The following is a 27712-nucleotide window of genomic DNA, read 5'->3' as shown; positions in this document are numbered from 1 at the left end:
AAGAAAGGAAGGAAAATACGACGATTTAATCAGAAAATGCCATTTTTTCCCAGCATGTTTCATATCCTATACTCCAAGCCTTACAGCAGTGATTCTGTTTGGAAGTATGCATATATGAAACTATCTATGCAGAGACAAGATTATTAAATATAGGGAGTCTTGGAGATAACTGTGGTACAGAATCTGAGGCATTTACACGACTGTGCATTTGAGATTACTATGGAGAAATGGCCTGCCCAAGCATTGGCCTTAGATTCATGGAGAACCCAGACTATTCCATTTTCCACATATATTTTCGAAGATTTGATGTACCACTTAATTTACTTTTCTACACAGTTCCCTTTAATGTTCTAAAACAATGCAGTTTTCCTAGCTTGTGTCTCTAAAACCAGCCTTGCAACATACCACTATGAGACTTAACAATTTTCAGCCACCTGGGTGGACATGAGACAACACTACAGTTTTCGATGTGATTTTAACTGATTATAATAGATTGGAGAAATAGTAATCAGATTTTAACAAGAGTGTAGTGGAAATGCCTTATAAGATTTGGGGATGTTATTGCAATAACTTATTGACAGATTTGTGACGTGAGGAAGTGTTACCAGAGATGAAGATTTCAAGTGATTTGGGGGGAGCAAAAGGCTCATAATGTCTTGGCTTGGAGCAGGACACAATTATTACTTAGTTGGATAGAAAAATTTATGACTTGTGCCAGAAACAAGACTGGGAGAAACTTCCCCGAAGTAGTGAGCCCCCTGCATCCTAATTAGGGGTGAGGGATTGTCACACTGGAACAGTAGAAGACATTTGGAAGCAATGCCACACAGGCTGGAAGAAGTTACCTCAGCTCGGAGGAGATGGTCGTGTGGGTGAGTGACTGTTACAAAGGTGGCCTAGCGATCAGTTGTCACTGCAGCCTGGGAGGCGGCGAAAGATTACTATAGACAGAACCCTCCACTGAGAGGATCACCGCAGCGTGCGGCTCTCTCCTGGGCCGGCCGCGATGCCGAAGCAGGCCGCGGCCCCAGCCCCGGCTGGCAGCGGGGGGGCGATGGAGAGCGCGCGCTCGTCGGGCAGCGCCGGGGCAGCGGGGCCCCCCGGGCCGAGCAGGCCTTAGCCACGGCGGGGGAGCCTCGCTCGTCAGCCGCAGCCATCTCTAGCCTGGCGCCTCCTTAACCCGGGGAGGCGGGGGCCGCCACGGCCGGGGGGAGCTGGGGGAGGCGGAGCGCAGGCCGGGGAGGAGCCGGGGCCTGCAGTGGAGCCGCAGCCCGGAGCAGCAGCCGCGGGAGCGGCGGGGCCTGGAGAGACTCAACGCCGCCCGGCCGGGGCCCCCCGCACAGGAGCCTGGGGAGCCCTCCGGGACAAAGCCGAGGCCCAGCAGGAGGCGGCGGAGACGGCCGCTCAGCCCCACGCAGGCCCGAGAGCCGCCGCGGCCTCCTGTGGCAGCCGGGCCCGGGCAAGAGGACCTGGGGCCTGGGGGGAAACTAGGGACAGCCTCTGCGTAGTTGGGGTGGGGGGACACCCCTGTAGCCTGAGGGGTGGGAAGGAGGTCCTTCGCGCCCCCGCCCCCTCCCCCCTGCTCCATCCGCAGCCGCGAAGAGACACCCTGTTAGGCAGCCCTGCTTCCAGCTGGGGAGACACCCAGGTGCCCCCTCGCAGCCTCCTCCCATACTGGCCGGTTGGGAGACCTGCCTGCTAGCCCCCTTCCCCGCTAAATAGCTAGGGGGAGCTTAACACCTGTCCTCTTTTCTCACTAACTGGGGGGGGGGGGGGGGGGGGGGGCGGGGCAGGGGCCCTGGCACCAAATGCTGATAACTAGAAGTAGATTTACATGCTCTGGAAGAGACACCCCTCTCCCCATCCCTTGAGCTCCCTTAGTACTTACTGAGGGAAGAGGTATTTTCAGTCCCCAGATTTCTGGGCGTTGTGCAAGTCATCTTTACCACCTGCTCCCTCCATACTACATAGCTACTAGGTGAAAAAAATTCCTCCCTCAGGCAGAGAAGGAGACACTCCTTCCCTAGCTGTTCCCCAGACCCAGCCATAGAGTAAGTGGGGAGTTTCCACAAGAAAGAGAGGTAGTCCCCTAGACAGAAATAAGCTGGACTCCATCCCCCCCACCCCGATACTTACCTAGTGATTTTAATTATTTATGTCTGGTCAGCAGACAGCAGAGAAAGAAAAACAGGCACAGATTTAGTTACTCTCCCTATCCAGTTGCTGCTGACTGCTGGAGATAAAGGTAATTTCCAGTACTGATCTGGTCCTCCTTCATCCCAAAGAAGATACCTCATATCCTAAACCAAGAGGGTTTTCTCCAAATAACCTGTGCAAGGAGAGAAGACACGCCTCCCAATTACAAGGGAGGAAAAAGAACAGATTTTGCTGATAATATCCAGAGTTAGCAAGAATTCTTTCAGAGATTTGCCCAATCTTAAGGACAAGGTGTACCTGCAAGAAAGAGAACAGAGACTTCCAGGTAGGGAGACTGTGCTCTCTCAATCTGACAATCAGTGAAGAGAAGAAAATACTATCTTCCAGGGAAACTCCCCATTAGCAGTTAGCTGCCAAAAAAGAGAGAGCATCTCCATCCTAGGATAAAACTAGCAGTTTTAGGGGACTGACAAGCCCAAGCTGGTTATTTTAGCACTCAAGATTCTGATTTCATCCACAATTCCCTCGCCCTCAAAATCTTTCTTGAAGAAGCTCGTGGAGTATCTGACAGCAACATCGACATTCTGAGGATGGGGCTCACAGGATTGTGAAGGGCAGCACCCCAGAAACCAGCCCTGAAGATCCAGCTCCCTCCAGAAAATCATCCAGAGTGAGTGACTACATTATGTCAGCCCTGTCTTCCTTTCTAACATTGTTTCCCTCTGTCTTTCTTGTTTTCCATGTCTTCTCTTTTAATATCTGCTTTTATTTGAATCTTTTTCTGTCTCCTGTTTGTGAATCTATTCCAATCTTTTTTTTTCCATATGTCTTTTTTCCATCTCTCTCATTAATCACACGTTACAGGGAGTTGACCTGATTCTTTCCCTCACTATTTAGCTTATGGGCTACCCCAATTAACTGTAACAAACCTCTCTGCCCTTTCCCTTCTACTTTCTTTCGTTGGTATTTTGGCTTGGTCCTCGGCTCAGCCTTTATCAACAATGGTGTGAAATTAATTTCTGTTATCCAGGAATCATTGACAAGGATAATACTGGCCAAAAAACATTGAAGAGACAGGAAGAGTGATTTGTAGTGCTAGTGTCCAAGGATGTATATATATTATATTGCACTCATGGGGTTGGAATGTTAGGTGTTCTCTATGTGAGTCTTACTATGATCTTAAATGTAAGAATAAAATCATTGTGAGATGCAGACCTTATTATGCTTGGAAGCTGAATATACAGACCCCAGTGCTAATACTCTGAAATGAAAATCCTGCTGTACTCAGGGGTTGTGGGATGAATCTTGGTATAAGTGCCCTTGAGAGTTGATTCCATTGTACTTAGGGGCCTAGGGATGAAAGTCATGATACGCTGGTCAAACCTTCTCTGAAAGTCAAAAAGGAACTATTCCATTGCTACTAGTCTTTATATGTGTTTGCTTCTGTGTTCATGGGCTAGGAATGTCAATCCTATTGCTAGCATTATGGTTAGCCATGCTGGCTGCTTTTTGTAGATGGGACAGTTACATTCCTATCCAAATGAGTATTCTGACACTAACAGCGATTTCCTGAGAAATCAAATCTGGGGGGGGACTTCATCTCAAGTCAAGCAAAAGCAGATTCCTTTAGCAGAAGCACCATCCCTAAGGATACCTCACGTGAGATATTCCTGTTTCTGTTCTCCAGTGAGACAGCAGTGTAGAAATTGAAGATCAGAGGATCCTTGGCCAGGACAGGTAGCCTTTTGGAAATCAGTATGGAGCACAGTGGGTAATAGGGAATCCCAGCATATCTTTGATGTAATTTGACAGTAAGATCATACAAAAGAATCCAGGTCCCTCCAAGGCGATTCCCTATTTTTGCATGTATTTTGACAGTTATCCTTAGCTTGCAGAGGTGTTTTTTTCAAAGGAAGGCTGAACCATGATGTGTATATTCAGGGGGTAGTGTTAGAGGCCCTCCTACCTGTTGCCCTATAGTTGTGCAATCAGGCTGTTTTGAGTACAGACGTGTTATCTAGAGCAAGGTAAGAGATAACTGAGTCATTTTGGCCTTTGTACACTCAAAGGGGTAACTGACTTTTCATGTTCTTGAGGTTAATTTACCTTCCTCTGCCCCTTCCTCGCTGTAATGACTTGACATTTTTCAAGTGCTTTTGGTTATGATGGATGCCAAGGCACTTTACAGAGTACGTATGCCACCCTTAAAAATTACGCTGTCCCATAATAACTATCTTTGTATGTGTAAAATGTTTCATTCTGGATTATTGTAATAAAGAGTGAGATTTGTATTTTCTGCCTGAGCTTTTAATATTCAAGGCAGACGTGCAAGGTTGAAAGTCATATGCTGTAGTATAATTGTTTGTTATTTATTTGCTAATTGCTGACTGGGTATTCAGTGCTGATTCAGACATACAAAATTAAGACAGTCCCTGCTCTGAAGATCTTGTAGTCTAAAACACATCTCTACAAAAGCCAGGGCATGGTGGTAAATTCAGGGAAGGTAATAATTTTTACAGGGCATAGCTCTTCAGTGTGATGTTGGTATTTAAATCAAGTGTTTATCACAGGCTAAAATGTACTTTCCTCTGATGTAGATTTCTGCAGCTTTTCTGTACTATTTATTTAATACAGAAGTATTCATAAAAGGGAAGGGAAGACTATTAACTCATCTTCATAAACGTGCAAGGTACTTTGTAGGTACATTTAAATGAAAGTGCTGTCTTTAAGAGTTTATGTCAACAGAATTAAACCTGAATACTTAAAACGAGACTTCTAAAACTGCATTTAGGTACCTGAGTAAATAGCCTGATTCTCTTAAGTGTCCAGAAACTTAGAGGTGACTTCAATAGAAGCTACAAAGTCTTAAGCATTTGGATATAGAGACACTTAATTGTATGTGTATGGACTAGTAAATTTAAATTTGGGCATTCTTGCTTCCGAAGTTGGCTTTTAAAGTTGAAACAGTCTGATCCTTTGCTATGTGCGCTCCTTTCCCAGTGAAGTTTGAGAACTGAGAGCATGACACTTCTCAGGTCAAACCCTTAAATAAAATTAAATGAGAAGGTCTAGAGATTTATGGAAAAAGGATTACATTACTAAAAGATCAGGAGGTTATATTAATATGCAAATAGTGTTTGGTAAATTTCTTGGGTTTTATCTTTTGAAATCTGGTCCTGTAGGCAGTGTCTAGGTCAAAATAAGAAATCAGACAAGTTAGAATAAAATAGAATAATCATTTAGTGAGTATGAATGTCATGTCCCAGTCCTCAATGTGATTGTGAATCCTGAAATGCTTGCTTTTTTTCTGCAAAATACGGCTGAATTCTGGTGTGTCTGGAGAAAAGACTCCAGCATCAACTCTTCTGTCTTCTGTGAAGTACCCCCCCCCCCCCCCCAGGATACAGGTATCCATTACTTGATTACATCCTCTTCCCCTAAACTTCAGCTGACCTTCAGACAGTGGGAGGTTCATCCTCCATCACAATTTGAAGCTTTGGCCCTTTACTTCCACTCTCAGAAAGGTGATAATTAATGGCAATGGGACAGATGTCCCTCAAGAGTAGGGCTAAGATGATTATCTTACTTTACACTGCTGCCAGACAGGAATTAGTTTTGGTCATTAGTAATCAAAAGATGCTTTTGGACTCATTTTTCCATGTGCTGCTCCAAACCTTAGCTAGAATTGTAACTAGTGGCTTTCAGGCAGAACTTTGCCATTTGCAGAATTCATAGCTATGCTTCAGAACTGAAACTTTAACTAAAGAATATTGTTTCTAGCCTTCCTGGTCTTGAAGACAGCTCTAAAAATATGAATAATGTCTAGATTATTAGCCGGCCTAAAATGCTATCTCTGAAATGTGTGAATCTCCACTTGTGTTAACTCTGAAACCTAAAGAAAAGCATATAAACCTCTATATTGCTGGATATTTCACTTGCTATTATTTTAACAAGATTATCCAGCTGATGTGTGTATCCTTGAAAGGTTTGTCATCTTTGTAGCAGTCAGTATTACTACTTGCTACCTGTTCTGCAATTAATGTTTCCTTCTTCCTTCTAAAGGATATAAGATGAACATAAAGATCCATGGCATACTTCTACACTGTCCCCTTGTTTTCACTTTTAAAGGTAGCCTGTATGAATGTGTTACTGAGAGAGAGAGCAAGCACCCTGCAGTGTGTTTCCACACTTAAGATGAAAATTTTACAATCACTTAAGTTTGAAATGAAACATACGCAAAATATTGAGAGTGTTTCAAAGTTTCAGAGACCTTTGCAACAGAGTTTAGAACCAATTCACTGTTGTGTCTCAGGGTGCTTTGCCAAGATCTGGACTAGACTGTTGCTTATTTTTCTGTTTTTTTCCTCCCCTGTCCTCTACCCCATCCTAGCATGAACCTTAGGGTAGGTGTCTTAAAGGTAGAAGACAGAGCATTCCACTGATGTTGCTAGTTCCTGACCTTTGTCATCGCCTTCCTAAATCCCATCCCTGGCTTCCTAACATCATGTCATAGTCATGTTTTTCTCCTGCACCTTTAAGGCCCAGTATGTTTCCACCCTGCCTACATCTTTACTCTCATTTCCTCCTACACTCCCACTGCTCCTCCCAAGTCTCTCACTACTGCCCTTTGAATCTCATTTTCCCTACTGTCCCTTTCGGCATTCTGTCCTCATGTCCTATAAAGCCTAAAATGCCTGTTTTATCCTCATAAGACAGGCCTTTCCCATCTCCTCCCTAATCTTATTTTGTGTCAGGAATCATTTTTCACTGCATTTCACAGACCTCCTTGTTATTACCACACCTGCATTTTGACCCTTCTTGGTTTGGCTTTTATTAGATTATGTACTTGTGGAGACACAACATTTTTTTGTTTGAGATTGTGTCAAAAATTGTATAATAAATATAATTTTGTTCTTCTGAAAACATCTGGTTCTTCTGAACTGGGAATGGCAATAGAGCTTTGTCTCCATAATCCATCTGACATTCTCCTACCCTTCCTTTTCTGTTGTCCCCTTCCCTTCAGGAATAGTTAGATTTTAGTTGTGAATTCAAATGAAAAGCCCCTGCATTACATTCTCTAGTTCCTTCTAGCACTTCAGGATTTTGATTTTGAAGTGGAGTGAACAATTTGTGCAAGGCCTAACATCCCATTCCTTATCCTTCTAAACTGGTCAATTTACCTGATGTGAGGTCAAGCTAGGTTGAGTAACTATATAAAGTGTTAGGGGATATGTCTTCTTTTTTTGTCTTTGTATATGAGAGAGACTGAGTAATCAGGAGTGGAGGGAGGGGAGAGATGAGGAATGAGTGGATTTGTATCTCCAGATTTTTTTTTCTTTTCTTTTTATTTACATTAGCAATTCATATGTTATGTTCTTTGTCTTGTAAGACTCTATGGCTGATTCTAGTAGAAATATCATAGAGTTAAAAGTTAAAATCTGGATAGTTGAGAAGGAATTGAAACTTTCTGTGATCACAAAGTAAGAGAGCGAAGTTTCTGAATTCTCAGTTTTCACCCCAAAAAAGTAAGAACAGTTCTCTCACAATATCAGTAACTTACAGAGAAAATAAATTATTAAACTAATTTATCTGATTTTTTTTTTTAATCTCTAGATGAGCAAAGCAGACAAGACTTCACAGTAAATAATTGGTCTTGGATTTAGGAGATCTAGGTTCTGTGCCTGGTTCTGCTACTTGTTTGCTGGCTGACCTTGGGCTACTTACTTCTGTGGTTTCCCATTTATACTGCAGTAAAAGTACCAGTCTTAAGTGTTTCAAAGTATAAGGATGAAAAACACTGTGTAAGGGGGGGTGTTGCAACTGATATTCTTCATATTGTTGATTACCTTGATTAGAATGTGAGATTAAACTCAACATTTCTCTAGGCCACCTTTTGTGACATTAAGTAGTGAAAGCATGAAACTTCAATTCATTTTTCTTTCATGAGAGGTCCCATGACTCCAAAACTGGAAGGTGAACGATCCTATACCATGGCTGGAGTCTGGAACTGTTTTATAAGTTGAATCAAGTGTAGATACTCTGACTCCCCTGAATCTTCTCCTTCTAAGATCTCTAATGACCTTTTCCTGGCCAGGCCTCAGTATCTCTGTTCCATCTTCATCCTTCTTGGCTTCCCTGCTGTTTTTGACACTTGATCATGCTCTGTCTTGAAATGTTGTCCTCTCTTGACTTTTGTGCCTGTGTTTTCCAGGTTTCCCTCCTACTGTTCTAGTCATTCATTCAGTAACTTCTTCATTAGGTTATTTACATTTCTTCATTTATTTTTTCATAAATGCACAGACCCATCTCTGATGTATTCTCTTTGCTTTTCTTCACCATCGTCTTCATGCCAGTGGTACTAAATTATGCATTTTAGCTTACTTTCTGAACATCTTTTCTTAAAAGATTTGCTTTCAAAATCATCAAGACCAAGAAGGTACTCTCAATCTTTTTTAAGATTTCCCTTTATTTCCTACTTTCCTCTGTTGCAAGCCTCCATAGTTGGGTCTAATGTGAGCTTTCTCTGAATCCCACTGTTATGCTTTGCACATGCAGGATAGAGCCTCATCCTCCAGTTTCATGGCCTTAGCCTCCTACTTCTTTCTTAGTCTCTTAAGAAAAGCAACTGTTATGCTTTCGTCATCTTTCATCTCAACTACTGTGCGTTTTGGCTGGCTTGTAATGACTGCGTTACCCTTCTTTGGTCTTATTAAAGATGCCATTCCTAAAGCTGTCTTCCAGCCTGTTTTCTCAATGTGTTGTCCTCTCCTCCCCTGTAATCATGTCCATTGGCTATCATCCACCAAATAATGGTCCAGCTTCTTGTCCTTACTTAAGGGCCTTCACATTTATTTTTCTACCTTGTCTGTCTTTGCCTTTTATTGTATTGCCCTCTGCTCTGCCAGTAACACATTACACTGTGCTTTTCAATTTCTTCTGAAAGCATCCCTTCATGTTCTTCCACAGCTGACTCATACCTTGATACCTATGGGAAAACTACCAGCTAATAGAGCTAATAGAGACATACCGGAGAGTGCTTGTTTACCTATTTGAAAATTATTCTAAAGGACTGAATGATACTTATAGGTAGTCAGCTTACTATGTTTATCTTCTTCATCCTGACATTTCTTTCATGAAGGAGAATGATTACAAAAATAAACATCATCATAAGCAAAGACCCAACCCTGCAAGAACTAAGAAGGTGAGAGTTGGAGCAGAATAATATTTATTCACAGTTGCAAGGTGGCAACTGTGGTAAGTACGAACGGGGGAGAATCAATATCTGTGAGGGACTGAACAGGAGATATAGTTTGAGGATGATATGCAAGATGGAGCCTTTTTTGAGTAGGATGCAGAATGCCAAGTTACTAGCATTCTAAGCTAGATAGAACTGTTAATGTGAATGTATTCCTTACTAGAGTGATTCTGAATTGTGATGTTGACTTTCAAACTTCATATAAATCTTTACAAATTGTGGGCCTGGCTAGGGATTTGTCAGGTGTTTTGTCTCCTGCAAGACATTTCAGTCACTTCAATTCAAAATACCAAGGGCTAAAAGAAAAGCAAAAAAAGAATTAGGTTAAACGTGATTGGGACCTAATTTATGAGCTTTATACAGCATTAATTCTTTTAATCAGTCTCAAACTTCAGTTTCAGCTGCAGTTTGCTTCCAAACTCTTCTTTAACAAGCTATTCTGCTGTGCTTTGGTAATCTTAACACTAAGAGTATCTGCTCTATCTGCATCCTGATCACCGAGCACACAAATAATTTACACTTGATACCAATTTCCTTATTCTTTATGAATTTAGTATGTAGTTCTTCCTAGTGCTTGATATCCATTTTCACAAATGGGACAGAATGGGTTGTGGCTTGTTTCAGTAGCTATTGCAGAGTTCATGTTGACTAATCTCTCTTTCAGTGGTTCAGCCTTTGATGAACAGGTTCTGACCACTTGCAGTCAGATTTTCATTTTCACTATGCCTTGCTGACATGTATTTAGCTGAGGGAGTCCTCTTATGTGTAAGCTTCATGGTATTACTATTATTAAACTGCGAGGTTAACAGTAATCTTTCACTGACATCCTTTTATTTTTTTAAATGGTAATAGAATACAATTTTCATTTGTAAGTGCATAATGCATTCTTTTAACCTGAGTTTCTATAGCTGTCTTTGCAGTGATGTGAAGATCTTCTTAGCAAGATATTCTGGGTGCTGATCTACTTCTGATTTCTCTAATTTCAGAGACAATCTGGATAACATATCAATGTTTGCATATCCTGTGCAGAAGGTTTGCCACTGGATGTGATTCTGATAGACAGCTAAAATTTAAATTTATTCTCTTCAACATGGGTGCTTCCAAAAGGTTGAGGGAAATACCATATTACAGATACAGTTTCTCTCACATAGACTTTCTGGTTTCCAAGCTATTTTTTTCCAGATATATACTCATAAAATTGAGTTACTCCAAAACCAGTATCCAATACTTTTCTCAGTGTAAGAGTAATTGTTCTGTTAGTATTCTTGAAACAAATGCCAAAGATTTCTCTTGCCTATGTTGGCATATATTCTTTCCTTTGTGGTTCATGGAAGCGCAAACTGTGTGCCACCTATTACCACGTCTCCAATCCTTCCATTTGTTGGGAAAATATTTTTCTGCTTGTTCTGTTGCTTCCAAAGATGGGAAACATGGTTCTAGGATATGATGATTTTTGTTATCTCTTTGCCCAAAGGCTGTATTTTCACCTTTCATGTAGCATTGCACACAAAGTGTGCATTCAAACTGCAGTGCTTTTCTTTTGGTGTGCTTTTCTTTTGGTGTACTTATATAGTAATACTACCCCTACCACTGCTTCCACGATAAGTTTCATTTCATGAATAACACCAGTAGCTTCTCTTTTCCATCTGGATTTGAGTCCAGAACTATCAAAAATTTCCTAAAGGCTTCTCATTGATAGTTACCAAAATGATGAACAACGATTTTGACACTACTCAGGTGATCAGATATGATTTATCCTTCTTTCTAGACGTTTACATGGAACAAATATCTCTCAGTGAGGAAGTTTGCTTAGAGAAAATAAGATTTAAGTGTTTTGTTCCTGCCCTCTTCATCCGTATCTCTTTTTTGAGGGAAAGCGTACATCTTAAAATGGCAAATTTCTCCTCCTGCCTGAGTTAGAAAAATTGATTCTTTCCTTTTCTTTTTTTTTTTTTTTTTTTTTTTTTTGTTTTGTTTTGGCATAAGAATACATGTTTATTGCATGTGTACTTTACACATGTACTTCAAAACTTATCTTTTTTCCCTCAAAGCAGAAGCTGTCCATTTTTCCATGCACATCTTATCTTACATGTTACTTTTCTTTCTTGGTTTTTGAGGCAGCTTCCTCTCATTGCCACCCTGATCACTTATTTTAGAAAGGCTGCAGTCAAATGGTTTATTTGTAGTGATTTTTTTTTAATTACTATTTTTGTGATACCCCAGTAGCCAGCCATATCTCTTTAGCTATGTTAGGTGAACATTGTCAGTTAGATCCCTTGATCTGTATTTCAGGCACCTAAATAGAAGTGGCCTTCTTATAGTGGCCTTTTATAGACACTCTTCATTAATACCTCACACTAGTAAGTATGTTTTGAATATATGCCTGCTTGAAGTTTGTGCTGAGAAACCTAAGCTGATTCTCCTTTGAGTGTTTTGCTAGCAGTTTTTCACTGGGTTAGAATTGCAGCAAGAAGAAAACTAAAGCAACAGCGAAAGAAATGCATCTTATACAGGCTGTGCACAACATCATTTTATTGATTGTTTCACACTCTCCTGCTTCAGTTGCAGCCAATACTGACTGGCCAGCCTTTGAGTTCTGCCTTAGAGAATATTTGGGTCATAAGTGTTTATTAACTACATTCAAGATGACTCTTAGAGCTCCGTTCCCCCCATTTCATACATGTTTTTTTCAGTCCTGTTATAAGTAGCGGTGATGTTGAATAGGATCAGACTGAGTGGGAGCAAGCATTTGAAAAATAGCAGAGTAGGCACAGTATCTGATAGAAAGAAGGAGAAGGTACATTTTCAGTGTGAGGTTCGATTTTCTGATCTCAAATATTTAAAGCAAGGAAGAAGCTTCCCAGGAGAGCTGCAATGAAGTATCACTAGTCCCAAGTAAATACATTAAAAAGTATACAATGATAGGATTTTCCTTAATGATTAATATCTTTTCCCTTCTGAATCAGAGAAGTTCCCGTGTGTTTAAATGTAAATTTGGCTCAGTAGTTGGGCTGTCATCTTTACGTATCTCTGACCTGTCTTTGGTGTTGTACTGGAACCTAGTTAGTGCTTGAGAAATGAAGAAAGTACGTTCTGTTTCCAGCTCTTGATGATGATTATGACTGGCTACCTTAGCCTTGTTTTTAACATGTGCAAAGGTAAACAGTGTCAGTTTATATATTTGGTTGACTTTAAATTGGGAGGTTATGAATTATAGTATGTAAGTTTCTTTTCACTTCTTAGAATTCTTGCTTACTAATGTGGTAGAAGTTTATTTTTTAAACACCCTAAATTTCAGCTCAGCATATCAGTTAATTATTTGAGTTGTTTGTTTGTTTGTTTGAATAAAGTCGTAAGAGAGGAGTTTGAAAGAACATTTGCCAGGCAGTAAGCTGGGAAGTGGAAACTGGAAGAATCATGAACTGCTCTGATTTGGCTGCAGTCTTGTTTTATCATATCATTAAGTACTGTCAAGCTGGGGTAGTAATTGGATGAGGAACAAATCAGGTGAATGTGATGTGTGGCAGAAAGGGCTGTAACTAGTTATTTAATAGCAAGTGTTCTTTCAAATAGGTTAGTAACAAATTACAACGTATTATTTTTGTACTGAGTGTGTTGCTGGAATTACCACCTTACCTGAGGGTTTGACGTTGTCAGGTTATTATAGCCCCCATATTGCTTCTGCCAGTATCATGATCAATTTTAAACTTGGAAAATAATCTTACTCCATTAATTTCAAATTTTCTGTGTGATTAGTGTTAGTGTTGGATCTAGGAGTATTGTCTTTGTTCTAAATTACTTCCTAATGTGTATTCTTAAAGACCTGCTGCATTTATTGAAAAGCAGTTGTTTCAGTGCTAAGTGATCAGTTCTAACTTTGCCTGTCTCTGGTGAAACTGATGGTATTATGCTTGCATATGGCATATCAACCTTACCTTTTACTGCAAAGCCAGTCATCCCAAATGGTCTACTGACATAATGTGGGCAAAACTGAGGACTCTGTGAAAACTGCAGTTTTTGTGTTTCTTGTGTTTCTAGCATTTCAACTTGGAAGTTCTATCTGGCATAAAATTTTTTTTAAACTTAATTTTCTTGATGTCCATGCCCTTAAAAAAAAAAAAAAAGAAAGAAAGAAAAAAAAAAGTGTGTGGGAAGCTTGTATTTATTTCATTTTGCTTTTGTGTTGTTAGCAAAACTGATGTTTTATAAGGGTTTAATATGCATATGATAAGCAGCAGTAATTTGTTCACTGATTTCGCCATGAAAATTAAGATTTATATGAGGCACATACAAAACTAAACATTCAACTGATACTTGGTTCATGTTTTTTTTCCTTCTAAAGTGGTCTGAATACCATTCCTTTGTGAGAGCTCTACCTGTAAAATTGCCATGAAAATGCAGCTGTGGTTTGAGTTACATGGATACCTCAGCAGTCTTCTTCCTTCCCCACTGTATAGAAATACATTGTTGCTTTACCTTTGCATAATTCAGGAAGGAACAATGCTGCTTTTTCTTTTTAAAAATATGAAAGATTAGATCAGTTCAGGCCCGAAGGGTTATATTCAATAAGCAATAACTTGTTAAAGGCAGGCAATGGAAAACCTTTTGCAACCCTAATCATCTAGCTAGATGCAGCAAGTAGTCGTCGCTATCATACGTGATAGTGTGGCAGATGAATAGATAAGTTTGTAGCAATTGGGCCTTTCCTTTCTTCTATTCCACAGACAGAAAAATGTTCCACCCACTACAGATACTATAGTGCTGCAATTTTATTTTTCAGTCTGTGCATGCATATGGGTGTGAGTGATAGCACTGGTTGTGCTTTCCAAGGTATCTTCTGAGCTCAACCTGTTGGAGTCACTGCTTGTGGTGATTGAGTGCTGGATTTTGTGGGGGGCACTGCATAGGTTTTTGAGCCCTGAAAGATGTGATGAGCACATGCATGAAAATAAATAGTCTAATGAATGCACACGTGTTTGAGTGTAGACCCTTGTGTGCTTTTGTGCTGTGAGAGCACTTAAGTGCTCGGAGAGCATCCACACTGTGTTGTTTTCAAATACCTATTTTTACAATGAATGTATAATTGTTATTCATGCAAATGGGTGTCTCCATGTCTCATCTGATCTGCTTAGATGGGTGATGCATTTGGTGGGAGGTGCCTGTTGATGAATTTTTCCTAAGCAGGATATGTTCATATTAGTCTGTTATGTCTACATGTATGTTTGTGATTAATTTGTTACATGAGAATGTGTGTGTGTGTGTTTGTGCTTTTACATTTTGTATATACTAGTATACTCCAAGACAGTTTCTTTGAAAAGATTAATTCAAAAATAAAAGATGTGGGACTTGCAACCACTAAAAACTTAATTCCTCACTTGATGCAAAGAGTAAGTGCAGTGCGGTGCAAGTTGTGACCATGGAAACTTACCTACCTAAGTCTGAACTTAGAGGGATTGCTGCTGGTGTGTTGTTGCAGCCACTAGGGCTAATAGTGGTGATTTCTGTGATAGCCTGATTACTTGAAAAGCAGCCTGCAAGTTCATGTACTAAATATACAAGTTCATTCAAAGTTCATGCTACTACGTATTTTTGTCATATAAAATAATTGTTTACATAGAAAACCGTGGGTATAAATACTAGTTATATTGGGAAGGTGTGTTTTATTTATATGAGAGGAAATATGGTCTTGTAACTAATAGAAAAATTGGAAGTTAGGAGATCTTGATTCTGTTTCCTCCCTATGGCAAACTTGTTATGTGACCTTGGACAAGTCAGTTTTTCTTGTGTCTTGGATTTGGGAAGAATACTTGGCTATTGTGAATTAAGCAAGATTTAATTTAATAAGATGATACATTTATTTAGGAAGAATGTGTGATGAAAGGCAAAACTGTAACTATTGTGAGCTCAATATAGTCTAGTCCGCCTCGACATGGTAGATGTAATTATCTATATATAGTGTTATGCATGATCTTTATATTTCTAAATGAGATATAATCCTAGCTCTAAGAAATGGATTAATTATGAAGTCACATGATGCAACAAGAGAAACTGAGCCTTAAAAAGAAATTAATTTCCCCCCAAATTAAGGTAGTCGCAATCCTGGTTATTACAGATGATCTAATTAAGTTGTAGTTTGGATATGGTATGAAGGGATATTCCCTTTTAGCAGTGATTCTCTTGTCAAAGTAAATCTACAAGATCTTGGTGAAAGGTCTTAGGCTTGTGTTGCTTAAGTAGTAAAGGTGTAAGTGAAATACAGCTGCTGAAAAGGCTCTACCTCCTTTGAGCAGATCTCTTTTGTATCATAATTCTTTACCTGAATACAGTTGGGGTGGCTTTGGGTAAGACTGTGCCAGCAAAGTTACTATCTGCTCTGTCCCAGTTATTATCAGTAAGGATGGTCCTCCCAGGAACATGGTCACAGGTCTCTTTGGGTGATTGCGTCTGGCTATGAGTGAGATATACGGAGTAGTATGATCTTAAGACAGGTATTTTTTATTAGGGGAAGAGGTAGAAGAGCAATGCCAAGAGATCTTCCTGCTCTTAGATTTCAACTTGTTTGTATCTCTGGAGTTCCTTTTCTGCTTCTCTCTCCTCACAGATACTCCAGCTTCCACCATCATGGCCTCTGACCTGGAAAGCAGCCTCACTTCCATAGACTGGCTCCCACAGCTTACTTTAAGGGCTACTATTGAAAAGCTAGGGGGGTCCTCACAAGCAGGACCACCAGGGGCTGCCCGAAAGTGTCCCCCAGGCTCACCAACAGATCCCAATGCCACCTTGAGTAAAGACGAGGCTGCAGTGCACCAAGATGGGAAGCCACGTTACAGCTATGCCACTCTGATCACATATGCCATCAATTCATCACCTGCCAAGAAGATGACACTCAGTGAGATCTACCGTTGGATCTGTGACAACTTTCCATACTATAAAAATGCTGGGATTGGTTGGAAGGTGAGACTTTCGTAGCTAAAGTGCCCTCTCTGTTTAAAATACGTTATTTTCTTACTTCTGTGCCAAATATTCTCACTGAGCAAAATAAAAAGTGATAAATGTGAAACCAAGCTGACTGCTTGGATGAAATGCAGACCAGAAGTCCCTTTTCTCTGAGCTTTTTATATTTGCTTTCCCTATCCCCTTAAGAAGGACTCTGCCCCCCCCCCAAAAAAAAAAAAACCACTACCAAGCTTACCATCACACTGATACTCATTTCTCTGCATCTTCTGTAGGTGTATAGGTAATACAGCTTGTGTTATTGAGCCTAATCCACTCTTCTCCTCCCCACGACGTATATGTAGTAAGCTTTGGTTTTTGAGTGTGCACCATCCTTCTCTTTTTTTTTTGGTGCTCATTCCTAGGCATATGAAAAACTCCATAGATTTTCATTGTAGTGTTTATGCATATCTCTCAATCTCTCTTCAGAACTCTATTCGTCACAACCTCTCTCTGAATAAATGTTTTCGGAAGGTGCCTCGACCGAGGGATGATCCTGGGAAGGTAAGCAATCTGCATGCTTCTGGGCAAGCAATTTAAGACTGTAGGGAATAAGCCAGGGTTGCCCTTTCTAACCCATGGTTGGAATTTGAAACCTAAAGTGTAGGCAAAAAATGGAAGCGGTAGTAAGATTTACTGCTGTGCTTGGCTACAGAAGCAGTTACTTAAAGGGAACCTGTAAAGGGGCCTAAATGGCTTTAGTTTTGTTTTTTTCTGTTGTTGTTTTTTGTTTTGTTTTTTAATCTGTGATCTTTGTTTGACTTTGAAGATACTAGAGGAAGAAAAAAGAGGGCTGGATGTACTTAGTTTTCTTTCTTTTTCTTCTTGATTTTATGTTTAAATGCAGATCTAGTTGAACCTGTTCTATTATGACAGACCTTAGAGGCTCCTGGCAAATGGTAGGCTTATGACATCATGGGTTTCATAGAAACAAGATCCAAGGAAATGAGAGCAGAACTACTACCTGTTTAGACTGCAGACCATTTGGTGTTGAAAAAATACCACCATCACATAATTCTTTAAAAATCAGTTGGAGGAAGAACTCGTAAGAATTTAGCAATTTATTGGTTCAGTAAGGGCTAGTAAAACTCTTAATATATACAGACTGTAGAGGGGAGTTGCTAGCAAAACCAAGACTTGGTATCCAGATATTACTGCTTTAAAAACAAGCAGAAGGAAATGGTGGGGATGTGAAGCTATGTGTTTGGACAGAAATCTTGTCTTCTCTTTCTGCATCATAAAGTTATCAGAAAGGGCCTAGGTCTTGTCTTTTCAGGTTATCTTTAAAGGACTGAGTGCTTAACTGACATCTAGAAATTGAAGTTGCACAGTTCTGAAGATCAGTGTTCAGAAACACCATCGGTTACATGGCATATTCCAGGAAATCCTAACAAATAGGTGGCTTCAGCGCACCTATTTGCAGGTGCTCATTGGCATGTTGGGCTTGCTTTATAATAAAAACCTGTCCTGGGCTTGTCATGATTATTCAGATTTCAGCTGGAAACTAAAATGAACTAAATAACTAGAGTTGTCTTTATCATAATTCAGAAAACAATGAACTGACATAATTATAGACTAATTTAGGTTGGAAGGGACTTTTGGAGGTCAACCAGTCTCTCACACAACACACAGCCAACTAGATCAGATTGCTGTAGTCTTTGTCTAGTCAAGTTTTTAATATCTCCAAGGATGGAGATTCTACAGCATCTCTGGGCACTTGTTCTGCGCTACCATCATTTTAATGAATTTTTTCTTTTGCTGTGCATTTCAGAGAAGACAGAGCCAGACTCGTCTGAATAACATCATTACATAGTTGAAGATAAGGTTAAATCCCCTTAGCCATTTCTTCTTCAGACTGAAAACAAGTCTTTCTCAGCACTTCCTGCACATCATGTGTTTCAGTTCCCTAACTGTCATGATGGCCCTCTTCTGGATGTGCTCTTGTATGTCAATGTCTGGGGCACAGAACTCAAAGGGAAGTTTCACAAGCATTGAAGAGAAGGATCCTTTTGGCCCTCTTTGCCCAGCATGAACATTTTGTTGGTCCTTGTCAGTCAACAACAAATCCATGCTGTGAGGAAGGTACTGCAGGGGGTGTGTAGACCAGCTCCTTCGGATCTAACATGGACCAAAATATCATTTGCCCTTGGTCTCCTGTCTCGGAGTTACAGAGGCATAGAGCATTCTGCCTTCCACTATAAGCATTGTATCTTTCCAACACCCAAGTCTCAGTTTTCTGATGTCCTGGTGGTTCTAATGTTTAGTTCACGCTCTATCCTTAAGATCAGTAACAGCCTACTGCAGGAACCTCTCAAATTTAGTAATACAATCACTAACTAATGGGTTTTCTTTCCAGGGTTCATACTGGACCATAGATACCTGTCCAGATATATCTCGTAAGAGGCGGCATCCTCCAGATGATGATGTGAGTGTCATTCTTTCCTGAGAGCATAGAGCAGGAGGAGGGTTGTCCCTTCTTGTTCTTTAAAAAAGGGGGGGGGGGGCGGGTAGACAAAGGCTAGGACTCAGTAAACTTACATGAATGTCCTATTGTTCTGGCTATTGTTGTTGTTCAGTAACAAATTTAATCCGGTCAAAAATCCTTTATTCTGACTCTTCAGTGACTAAAGCCTAGTCCTCTTTTCTAAGTGATGAATTTCTAATATAGAGGAGTTGGCTGCCCATCTGTAGTTTTACTTCTCCATCTGTTTTTGATTTCCACTCCTTCCCTTTTCTCTTTCTCCCCTATCCACAGATACCGCAAGACTCCCCAGAGCAAGAGGCAAGTAAGAGCCCTCGAGGGGCTGTTCCAGTCAGCACAGAAGCCTCTTTGCCACCTGAGGCCACTTCTCAGTTATCACTCCAGAGCACCACCCCCATTGCCAACTACAGTCAGGTGAGCAGCAGGGAAAAGGGTAGGAGAACTGAGAAGAGAGTAAAGGAGAAAAGGAAGGGGGGAGGAGTGCGTGAATGGAAGAGTGGTGAGAAGAGAGGGAATAGAGGAGAGAGTGGAATAGAGGAGAGAGTGGTATAGAGGGAAAAAGAAAAAGGAAGGGAAGAAGTCAAAGTTGCATAGCCAGAAGGAAAATGAGGAGGAAGTGAAATGTAAGAAAGGGTCAGATGGAGATAAGGATAAAGGCATAATGGAATTAGATGGCTCCAGCATTATTTCTGCCATGTGTGGTCCTTTAGCAGGGTACAGGGCCTGTTGATGTAGCCTCTACAGTAGCAGGTGGGCAAGGCCGTGAAGGGGCCGATGTGCCACCTCCGCTCTACAGTGCCAACCACGATTTCAAGTTCTCCTACTCTGAGATCAACTTCCAGGATCTTAGCTGGTCCTTCCGAAATCTCTACAAATCCATGCTGGAGAAATCATCATCTTCTCAGCACGGTGAGTAACTACATGTGTTATGTGGGGTGGGCATAACCTACAGCCTTGTCCACTGATACATCCTTGGTGTGTGTCAGATCTTCCCTCTTCTAGGAGCCTGTGCAAACAGACTTTCCTTGTTTGACATGCTGTAATTAGTTCTGTGAGGGGCAGATAAGAAATTTGCATGTGCTTTCTCTATCCCTGCCCCCAATTCTGTCAGAATAAAAAGAGTTATGAATTTAAAATACCTTGTGCTGATACTAAAGCAAGAATAGCAAAAGCTCAGAGGAACGAAGTCCTGAAGAAAAGCTTGAGTAAGAAGTAGTCATAATCTAGCATCACAACTGTTAGGTTAAAAACCATAACAGGGAGAAAGCTGTTGCATGTAAGTAGTGGAGTTTCTGCAAAAGGAGAGTGGAAAGTCATCATTGCTAAGATCTGTTAAAACTAGGATTGAATAAGGCCTTGGAGAATAGAGCTTTGTCAATTGAAGAGTGAACAGCCTACAACTCCATTCATAGGTCAGCTATCTCTGATTGAAGCAGCAGCCACTAGAGGGCAGAGTCACTCCAAGGATAAGATGGGATGCCCACAGAAACCACTTCATGAAAATATCAAATTACTGTTCCCATCTTTACTCATTCTTCTAAATATTAATCTGTTGTAAAAAGGACTGTATTAATAGATGAGCATCACTCCTATTTTACAGCTGCTCAGCTGTCAGCCATTATACAGCACAGACAGAGTTTGTTACTATAGGAGGAGCCTCCTAAACTTGTGGCTTTAGTAAAATAAAAAAATACTATTTTTACTACTTGCATCACAGTGACACTTAAAATTCTTAGTAGGAGCCTGTTATGTGAGATGTTGTAGAATGAGACAGCTACAAAAATCCAAAAGTAAACCTTTACTCTGCGTATGTCTCTGACTGTAAAAACTAAGCAGCAGTATAGCTGTAAGGTGGTCTAGGAAAACTTACAAAGTTTGAGGAAGCTGTGTGGGGTGAAGATGATGGTAATGACCCTTTAGCCCCATTCCAGTCGTAGGAATTTGGCTCCAGTGGGGAACTGAGGCTTACTTATGGATGATCAAGTAAGAAGACTGAAAATAAGGAGTGGGTATTTCAGGTTAGTGGTATGTAGTGCATTTCACTGTGTTTTTTTCCCAGAGGTTCTACAACATAAGGGAAGAATGAACAGGGGAAACAGACACAAGAAATAAACTGTGCTCCTAATGTGAGGAAGAATGGAGAATGCCTGATGCTCTTGCATGTATGGAATGAAATGGATGAGGGTAGCAAGAATACACCCAATGAGTCAGGAGGAAATGAAATAAGGAGCCCTAGTGTGTGCAATGTGCTCTGTGTACAAAAGCAGTAGAATGTATGACCCCTGGTTATTTCTGTCAGAAAATTTGTGAAGGTTGCAGACCAAGCTCCCTGGAAGATAGGGACTGAAGAGACCTTTTCAAAACAGCAAATCGGCTTTATCACCTTCTCCATTATGTACATTCTGTTATTTAACTTCAAATTTGCTTAACGGTCATTTCTAGGAGACCAACATCTGTGTGAAATTTCAGGAGAGCAGGCTGTGGTTTGATGAATGTAGGACAAATCCAGGGAGGCATTTATGTGCCTAACACTGTGCTAGAGGTTTAATCCTTTACTGTAGGATCTTTTGCTTTGAACAGAAGTTGAAGGCCAGCGAGGACATAACTGTGCATGTGTTAATTGTTTACAGCCTCTAGAGGGCACTTCAAAAGGTTCATAAATAGTGAGATGAGCAGTGTGAAATTAGAATTGGATAATTTGAGCAGGAATCTGATCCAGGCACCTGTTAAAGTCCCTCCTCTTTCTTTCACCCTGCAGGTTTCTCTTCTCTCCTTGGTGACATGCAGCCCTCCAACCACAACTACTACATGTACCAGCAGCAGCAGCAGGGCCCCTCATCAGTGGGTGGTGGTCCCCCACTCCATACCCCGACCCCAGAGGGTTGCCCATCCCAAGGAGGAAAGCAGCAGGGTGGTGAAGGTTATGGCCCTCCACCAGTGATGTCCATGCACCCACCCCCAATGCAGCATGGAGGCTACCACCAGCATCAACAACACCACCCTCATTCCCACCCACAGCAGCAGCCACATCAGCACCAGCAACAACAGCAGTCACAAGCTTCAATCAACAATGCTGGCTTTGGTGAGTCACTACTAATGGAAAGAACAACTGGGAAAAAGAGAGTAGTGGGGAGCCCCTAGACAGAAATTCCACAAGGAAGCTTTCCCTAAGCAGTGCTTACATTTTGTGTACAAAAAAGGGCAAAAGCCGCTTCTGATTGCTCATTAAGTAGGAAATTCACTTCTCTCTGAAGGAAAGGGGAATACTTCTACCCTGGGTTTGGGAGTCTGTTCATGGGTTCAGGGTAGAGTCTGAGTAGAGCCCTAAATAAAAAGGGAGACATCCTCTGGTCTTCTAACGGAAGAAGGATTTCTCACTACTGTAGCGTTAAGCACTTTGGTGAATAGAGGCCAATCATTTTGTACTAAGGGGTGGAAGGAAAGGGTGTTCTGTCTTGGAATAATCTTGTTTCCATTTCATTCCAGCATTTCCCCCTGATTGGTGCTCCAACATTGATTCCCTGAAAGAAAGCTTCAAGATGGTAAACCGACTGAACTGGTCTAGCATTGAGCACTCCCAGTTCTCAGGTCAGTGTTGGCCTAGTGAGTTAGTGACTAGGAACACTAGTCTAGCATTTGGAAATTCTGTGCTCAGATCTTTTTTCACTGAAACCTTGTCAAGTCTGTGGGTTTCTCAGTGACACCACTCTTCTATTTATAAAATGATATGTCCTACTTCATAGGTTCTATTAAGACCATAAGTCACTTGAACACTCTACAAATTTGAGCAGGGGTATTAATTCATAAAAGTATCACAGCAAGCTGGTAAGATAATTTCCCTCCTGCTCTTCCCTCTCCTGGCCTGAGACAGTGAGACAATACCCTGAAAAGGGAGCTCTGCAGATGTCCTGTGACTGATTAGAAAGGAAGAAGCTGGGTTTGCAGGGAGAAGGTGAGATTTAGGGCTGGAAGACAGCAACTACTTGCAGGGAGTCTTCTAGAGTCAAGGGGAGAGACCAGTGTAAGTCCTGGCTTTGACACTGTCCCTTGTCCTCTGCAGAACTGATGGAGAGTCTGCGCCAGGCTGAGCGGAAGAACTGGACGCTGGATCAACACCATATTGCCAACCTCTGCGACTCCCTCAATCATTTCCTTACCCAGACTGGTCAGCTTCCTCATCTGGTCGGCCCACAGCAGCCCCCCCGAATCTCTGATTCTTGTGCCCTGAACAGTGGCAAGCAGGAGCAGTCCATGAACCAAGGTAATTAAGAGGCAGACTTAAAATATCATTTAAATGAAGGCCCAATTTTGAGAGTATTTATAGAATCATAGAATTGGTAAGGTTGGAAGAGACCTCTGGAGATCATCTAGTCCAACTCCCCTGCTCAGCAGGGTCACCTAGAGCATGGTAGACAGGATTGCATCCAGGTGGGCTTTGAATATCTCCAGGGAAGGAGAATCCACAACCTCTCTGGGCAACCTGGTCCAGTGCTCTGTCACTCTCACAGTGAAGAAATTCCTCCTTATACTCAGGTAGAACTTTCTGTGGTTCAGTTTTTGCCCATTTCCTCTAGTGCTGTCACATGGGGCAACTGAAAAGAGTTTGTCCCCATCCCCTTGATACCCTTCCTTCAGGTACTTGTAGACATTGATAAGATCCCCCCTCAGTCTTCTCTTCTCCAGGCTGAAGAGACCCAGCTCTCACAGCTGATCCTCATAGGGCAGATGCTCCAGCACTCTGATCATCCTCATAGAATATTCCAAATAGCTTGCCACCTTGCCAGGCAGTGTAACACCAAGCAACTAAGGGCTTGGCTGTTTGTGACCTTTGTGAGAGCTGTTCGTACCAGCTCAGCCTCATCTGACTTTAAAGAATTAGGAGTGTCCTGTGTCTGTGAGCTAGAAACAACATCACTGTATGCTGCATACCGTTGAAAGGCAGCATATCCTGACAAAAATATATTTAAAAAGTAGACTGATAAAGCAGATGCAGTGTGTTTTCTGTAGCTAACGAGTCGAAAGGAGTGACAAGGTAGAAAGGTTACTGTTTCACATTGCAGGAGCTCTTGTACCCATATTGGAGGAGAACTGACTGGACAAAGAGTAGGAAGTTGCATAGTGAGAAGAGCACAGAGGGTATCATGTATCATGGTCTTGATACAACTAATTGTGTATGACACCTAGCACTGAACTCAATGGCTGATTCTGAGCCAGCTTCTAGTATTTCCAGATGAAAATTTTCATTGTTTGCAATAGAGACTCTTGCTGGTTCCCAGATCCAGATCACTGACCAAGATACTGCTTGCAGTAAGGACCCAATAACTGAACATCTCAGTATTCCATGGATCTGAGGGAGTTCTTCTGTGACTGAACTGTCACCCAGTTAAGGGCAAGACAGCTGCTCAGAATACTAACAGTTTTTTATTCCTTTCCATTCAAAGTGAACTCCTATGGTCAGCCCCAGCCTCCCCATCTCTTCTCCGGGCCATCCCCTATGTACCAGATTTCCACCCAGGACTCTCCAGGATATAATCGTCCAGGTAAGGGGTGACATTGACACATTATGCCAATGAAGATTGAAGAAGTGGCTCACAAAACCTCTGTGTGTTTCTCCCAGAGCTCTTGCTTTGGAGCACTGAGGGTGGAGAAGGAGCCTGGATTGCAAGGGATCCTCTAGAAGGGCTGTGCTCTTACCCTGACAGGATTTAGAATTACAGTAGCCAGATTTCTTTCATTTCCATAAATGGTTTCCTAGCCTAGATTCACCCTCAGTCAGATACTTGAAGACAACTTGACATGGGGAGTCTCCTATTGCTAGAGTATTTTGTGCTCTTATCAGCTGTGAGGAAAGTTAAGGAGGCTGGAAATTAACTCTGTAGGTGCTTCTGTGAAGAAGCTCACAGCACAGCACCTCCTGCCTGCACACTTTGTTATGAGCGGTCTGACAGGGAGAAATGCATTCCAATAGTGTTCTTGCTTGTTTGACTACGGGGAGAAGCTCGCGATGCCTGAATGCTTTATGTTTTCTTTTGCCCAAGAGCCCACTGTGAAAAAGTGTGACTTTTTTCTTCTAACTGGTCTGTTTCTTTTCTCTTCTTTTTTCTCGTTTTTGGTTCAGCTCACCATCTGGTCCCTCGGCCTCCAGGACCACCTCCAGGTGCCAATGAGGAAATCCCCGATGATTTCGACTGGGACTTGATCACCTAGCGAGCTACAGACTTGAGAGCCCGTCCTTCATGAAGGACATGGGAGGGAAGGGGGACATGGGGTGAATGGTGTCAGCACCACCTTCCTCAGCCTCCCTGCCTTGCCTGTATATAGATATATATTCTCTAACTCTGCCAGAGAAGCCACCGCAAGATGCTGCCGAAGATAATCCTTCCTTGCGTCCTGTTTATCTTTTTTCTTCTTTTGTTTATTATTATTATTATTATTATTATTATTACCAGTAATTGAGCACAGCCCTCCCCCTCCTCTGGTGGCCTCAAACGCATCAGATCAGCTCTTTCATGTTGCGTGGTGCCCTGTGGAGGGTGGAGCAATGGCTCCTTGGTGCCATGAAAAGACCTCGGAAGGCTGAATCCTCGAGTGCATCTTTCTCTGCCTCCATCGTTTTGCGTTTAACAATTCCTCTTTCCCTTCAAGGTGGCTGGTGAATCTGTTGTATTGGCTGCTGGAGTGAGGGAGCCTAGTGGACCCTGGAAGCCTGTAATTATGTTGTTTCTTATATGTTGTAAAAGTCAGGGGATTAAAGGGACACTGGAGGGGTGATCTTAGCTCTGTGAATTTTCTTGTACTAACAGGAAAAAGCAAGAAAAGAAGTAGAGATGCCAAATACAAAGAGAGGGCAATCTCTGAGGTAGGGAGAGCTGGACTGTGCTGGGAGTGTGGAGAAAAGAGAATCTATAGCAGAGAGGACATTTCAGCATAGATGGGTTTCAGAATGCAGTGCCATTTATGAGAACCTAAAGAGATTTTGAGGGAATCCTGATCTGTTTTCTACACTGCCTTTTGCATTTCCAGGCAAGTGAAGCCTATGTACCTATCAAGTAAGAGAAGCTCAGCAGGTGTCTTTTGCACCACCATTTGGGGGAGGTCATATGTGATTCATCAAATTCTGTTCCCCAGAGCTTTTAATTTTACCTCAACCCCTTCAAGCTCTCCTTCAAAATAGGCAGTGAGGCTTTCCATCTGCATATGCAAATCAGGAAGTTCTCTCATACCATCAGTATTTGTTCGATTATTATTTGACCGTCTCCCTCTCTTATTTCTTTGGAGACTGTCCTTGCCTCTGGTTTGAGAACGCCAGCAACAGTCTTGTCTGTGTAGATATAAATTCTCAGTTATTGGTACCCATTTGGTGAATGGGCTAAAGATGGAAAGAGGAAGCTGCTACTCAGAATGGAGATGAATTAGGGGACTTCTTGTCAAGGGGCTGGAGCCCTCCAGTCAAGTTAGTGGGAGGCCCTCACAAGTGATATGTTTGTAAGAGATGCACTAGACGAGAGAAGAAAAGTGGGGGAGATTCTTAAACTGAACAGCAAAGGAGTAAAATACAAAGGGGAAGAGGGCGAATCAGACCCCTTGCAGTTCAGCTGGGGAGATGATGGAATAAATTGTAAGTTCTTAAGGATGGGTTCTTGTCAGCACTTGCAAAGCAGGAAGGTAAAAAAGGTGTGGGAGCAGGAGTGAGTGCGGAGATGCTTCCTTCCCTAAGCTGCATCCTCTGATCCCGTTTTTCTGGTATGGCTCTGCTCTATCAAACCTCTTGTTTCCTCTTTATATTTTGTAAAGTCTCCCTCTGCCCTTATTCCCTATTTACTAGTGAAGAGAACCAAGATGGAAGTAAAACATCTCATGGGGGCTTGACATGCCTAGGGCAGGGGAGGTAGTTTAGCATTGCTTTTTGAATTCGCTGTAGGGATAAACCAATTGGATCTTTGTCAGGGAAGTGGACAGAGTCTCATTGGATTGGGGGGGAGGGAGCATTTGGGTTTATTTTTTCTTTTTTTTTCTTTTTTTTTAAGTTGGGGGGGTAAGGAGTTCATCATGAGTGTTTCCAAGAGAAATGAGGAGTCCTAGAGCCAGCTTCAGCATGGAGTCAGCTGTTATCTCTGCCGCTCAGGATGCGAATGATACAACTTGGAAGCATGTGTGATTGGGTTTCTGTGGAACATGGCACCAGAGATAGCCTCTCCTAGGTGCCAATTAGTGCTTTGCAGAGGATGTTACTGAAAGCCAGCCCTGTGGGAGACTGAAAACACCACCTGGAAGAAAAACAAACCAAGATGGCTCTTTCTGCATAGCCAAGTGCTCCTCATTTGCATATTTGCCTCATTTGCATATTCAGTTGTGCCTCGTTTGCATATGTAAATATATGCCGGTCAGTGTGCAAATTAGCCTCGTTCCTCTGCCCTTGAAATAATTGCGCATGGTTAGAATGTGGGAAGGCATCCGTTTGGACATGTGGAGCTCTGCACTGCAAGCTGGTAACAGCCTGCTGAGAGCAAAGGGATGTGGCCTGTGGAGATAGGCCTGCCAATGTTCCTGTGTGCCCTTCCACTGTGGTGTGGCCCACAACGCTTTGTGTCAGTGGTCAGGGAGAGAGGGGCGTGGTCTCACGAGTTTATTTTTGTGCATGCTTTCTTAATAAAAAGAAAAAGTGAATGTTTATGGTTTAACTCTGGTGCCAGTTTTGAATTTTTTTTTCAGCGGCGCCTGATCAGGTTGGTTCATCTCCTACTTACTTGCCTTATAGACAATTTTAGTGTGGACATTGCTGAGTTAAAAGCCCACACAAATATGCACTTTACAGTAGAGACATT

General features: G+C 41.8%; 1 protein-coding gene across 5 annotated transcripts; it reads left to right on the top strand.

Moving 5' to 3' along the window:
* The first annotated feature begins 1781 nt into the window (after positions 1-1781).
* On the top strand, positions 1782-27568 carry FOXJ2 (forkhead box J2). 5 transcript variants are annotated; one of them, XR_009960581.1, is made up of 12 exons: positions 1782-2827; positions 16014-16366; positions 16835-16909; positions 18762-18830; positions 19161-19301; positions 19598-19796; positions 21646-21969; positions 22374-22475; positions 22948-23148; positions 24329-24427; positions 25533-25595; positions 26915-27568. XR_009960581.1 is itself a non-coding variant. In XM_062593527.1 (12 exons), the coding sequence occupies exons 3-12, from the start codon at positions 16034-16036 to the stop codon at positions 25092-25094; spliced, it is 1632 nt and encodes a 543-aa protein (XP_062449511.1). In that variant the 5' UTR covers positions 1782-2245; positions 2707-2827; positions 16014-16033; the 3' UTR covers positions 25095-27568. The 5 variants fall into 5 exon arrangements, 3 of the variants coding, with proteins under 3 accessions (XP_062449511.1, XP_062449523.1, XP_062449503.1); XR_009960580.1 differs by having other exon boundaries at positions 25006-25595; XM_062593527.1 differs by having other exon boundaries at positions 1782-2245; positions 2707-2827; positions 25006-27568.
* The last annotated feature ends 144 nt before the right edge of the window (positions 27569-27712 follow it).

This window comes from Rhea pennata, chromosome 1 (assembly GCF_028389875.1).
Source record: "Rhea pennata isolate bPtePen1 chromosome 1, bPtePen1.pri, whole genome shotgun sequence".
NCBI lineage: Eukaryota > Metazoa > Chordata > Aves > Rheiformes > Rheidae > Rhea > Rhea pennata.
Note: the sequence above shows the minus strand (reverse complement) of the source record. Positions and strands in the feature narration are given on the sequence as shown.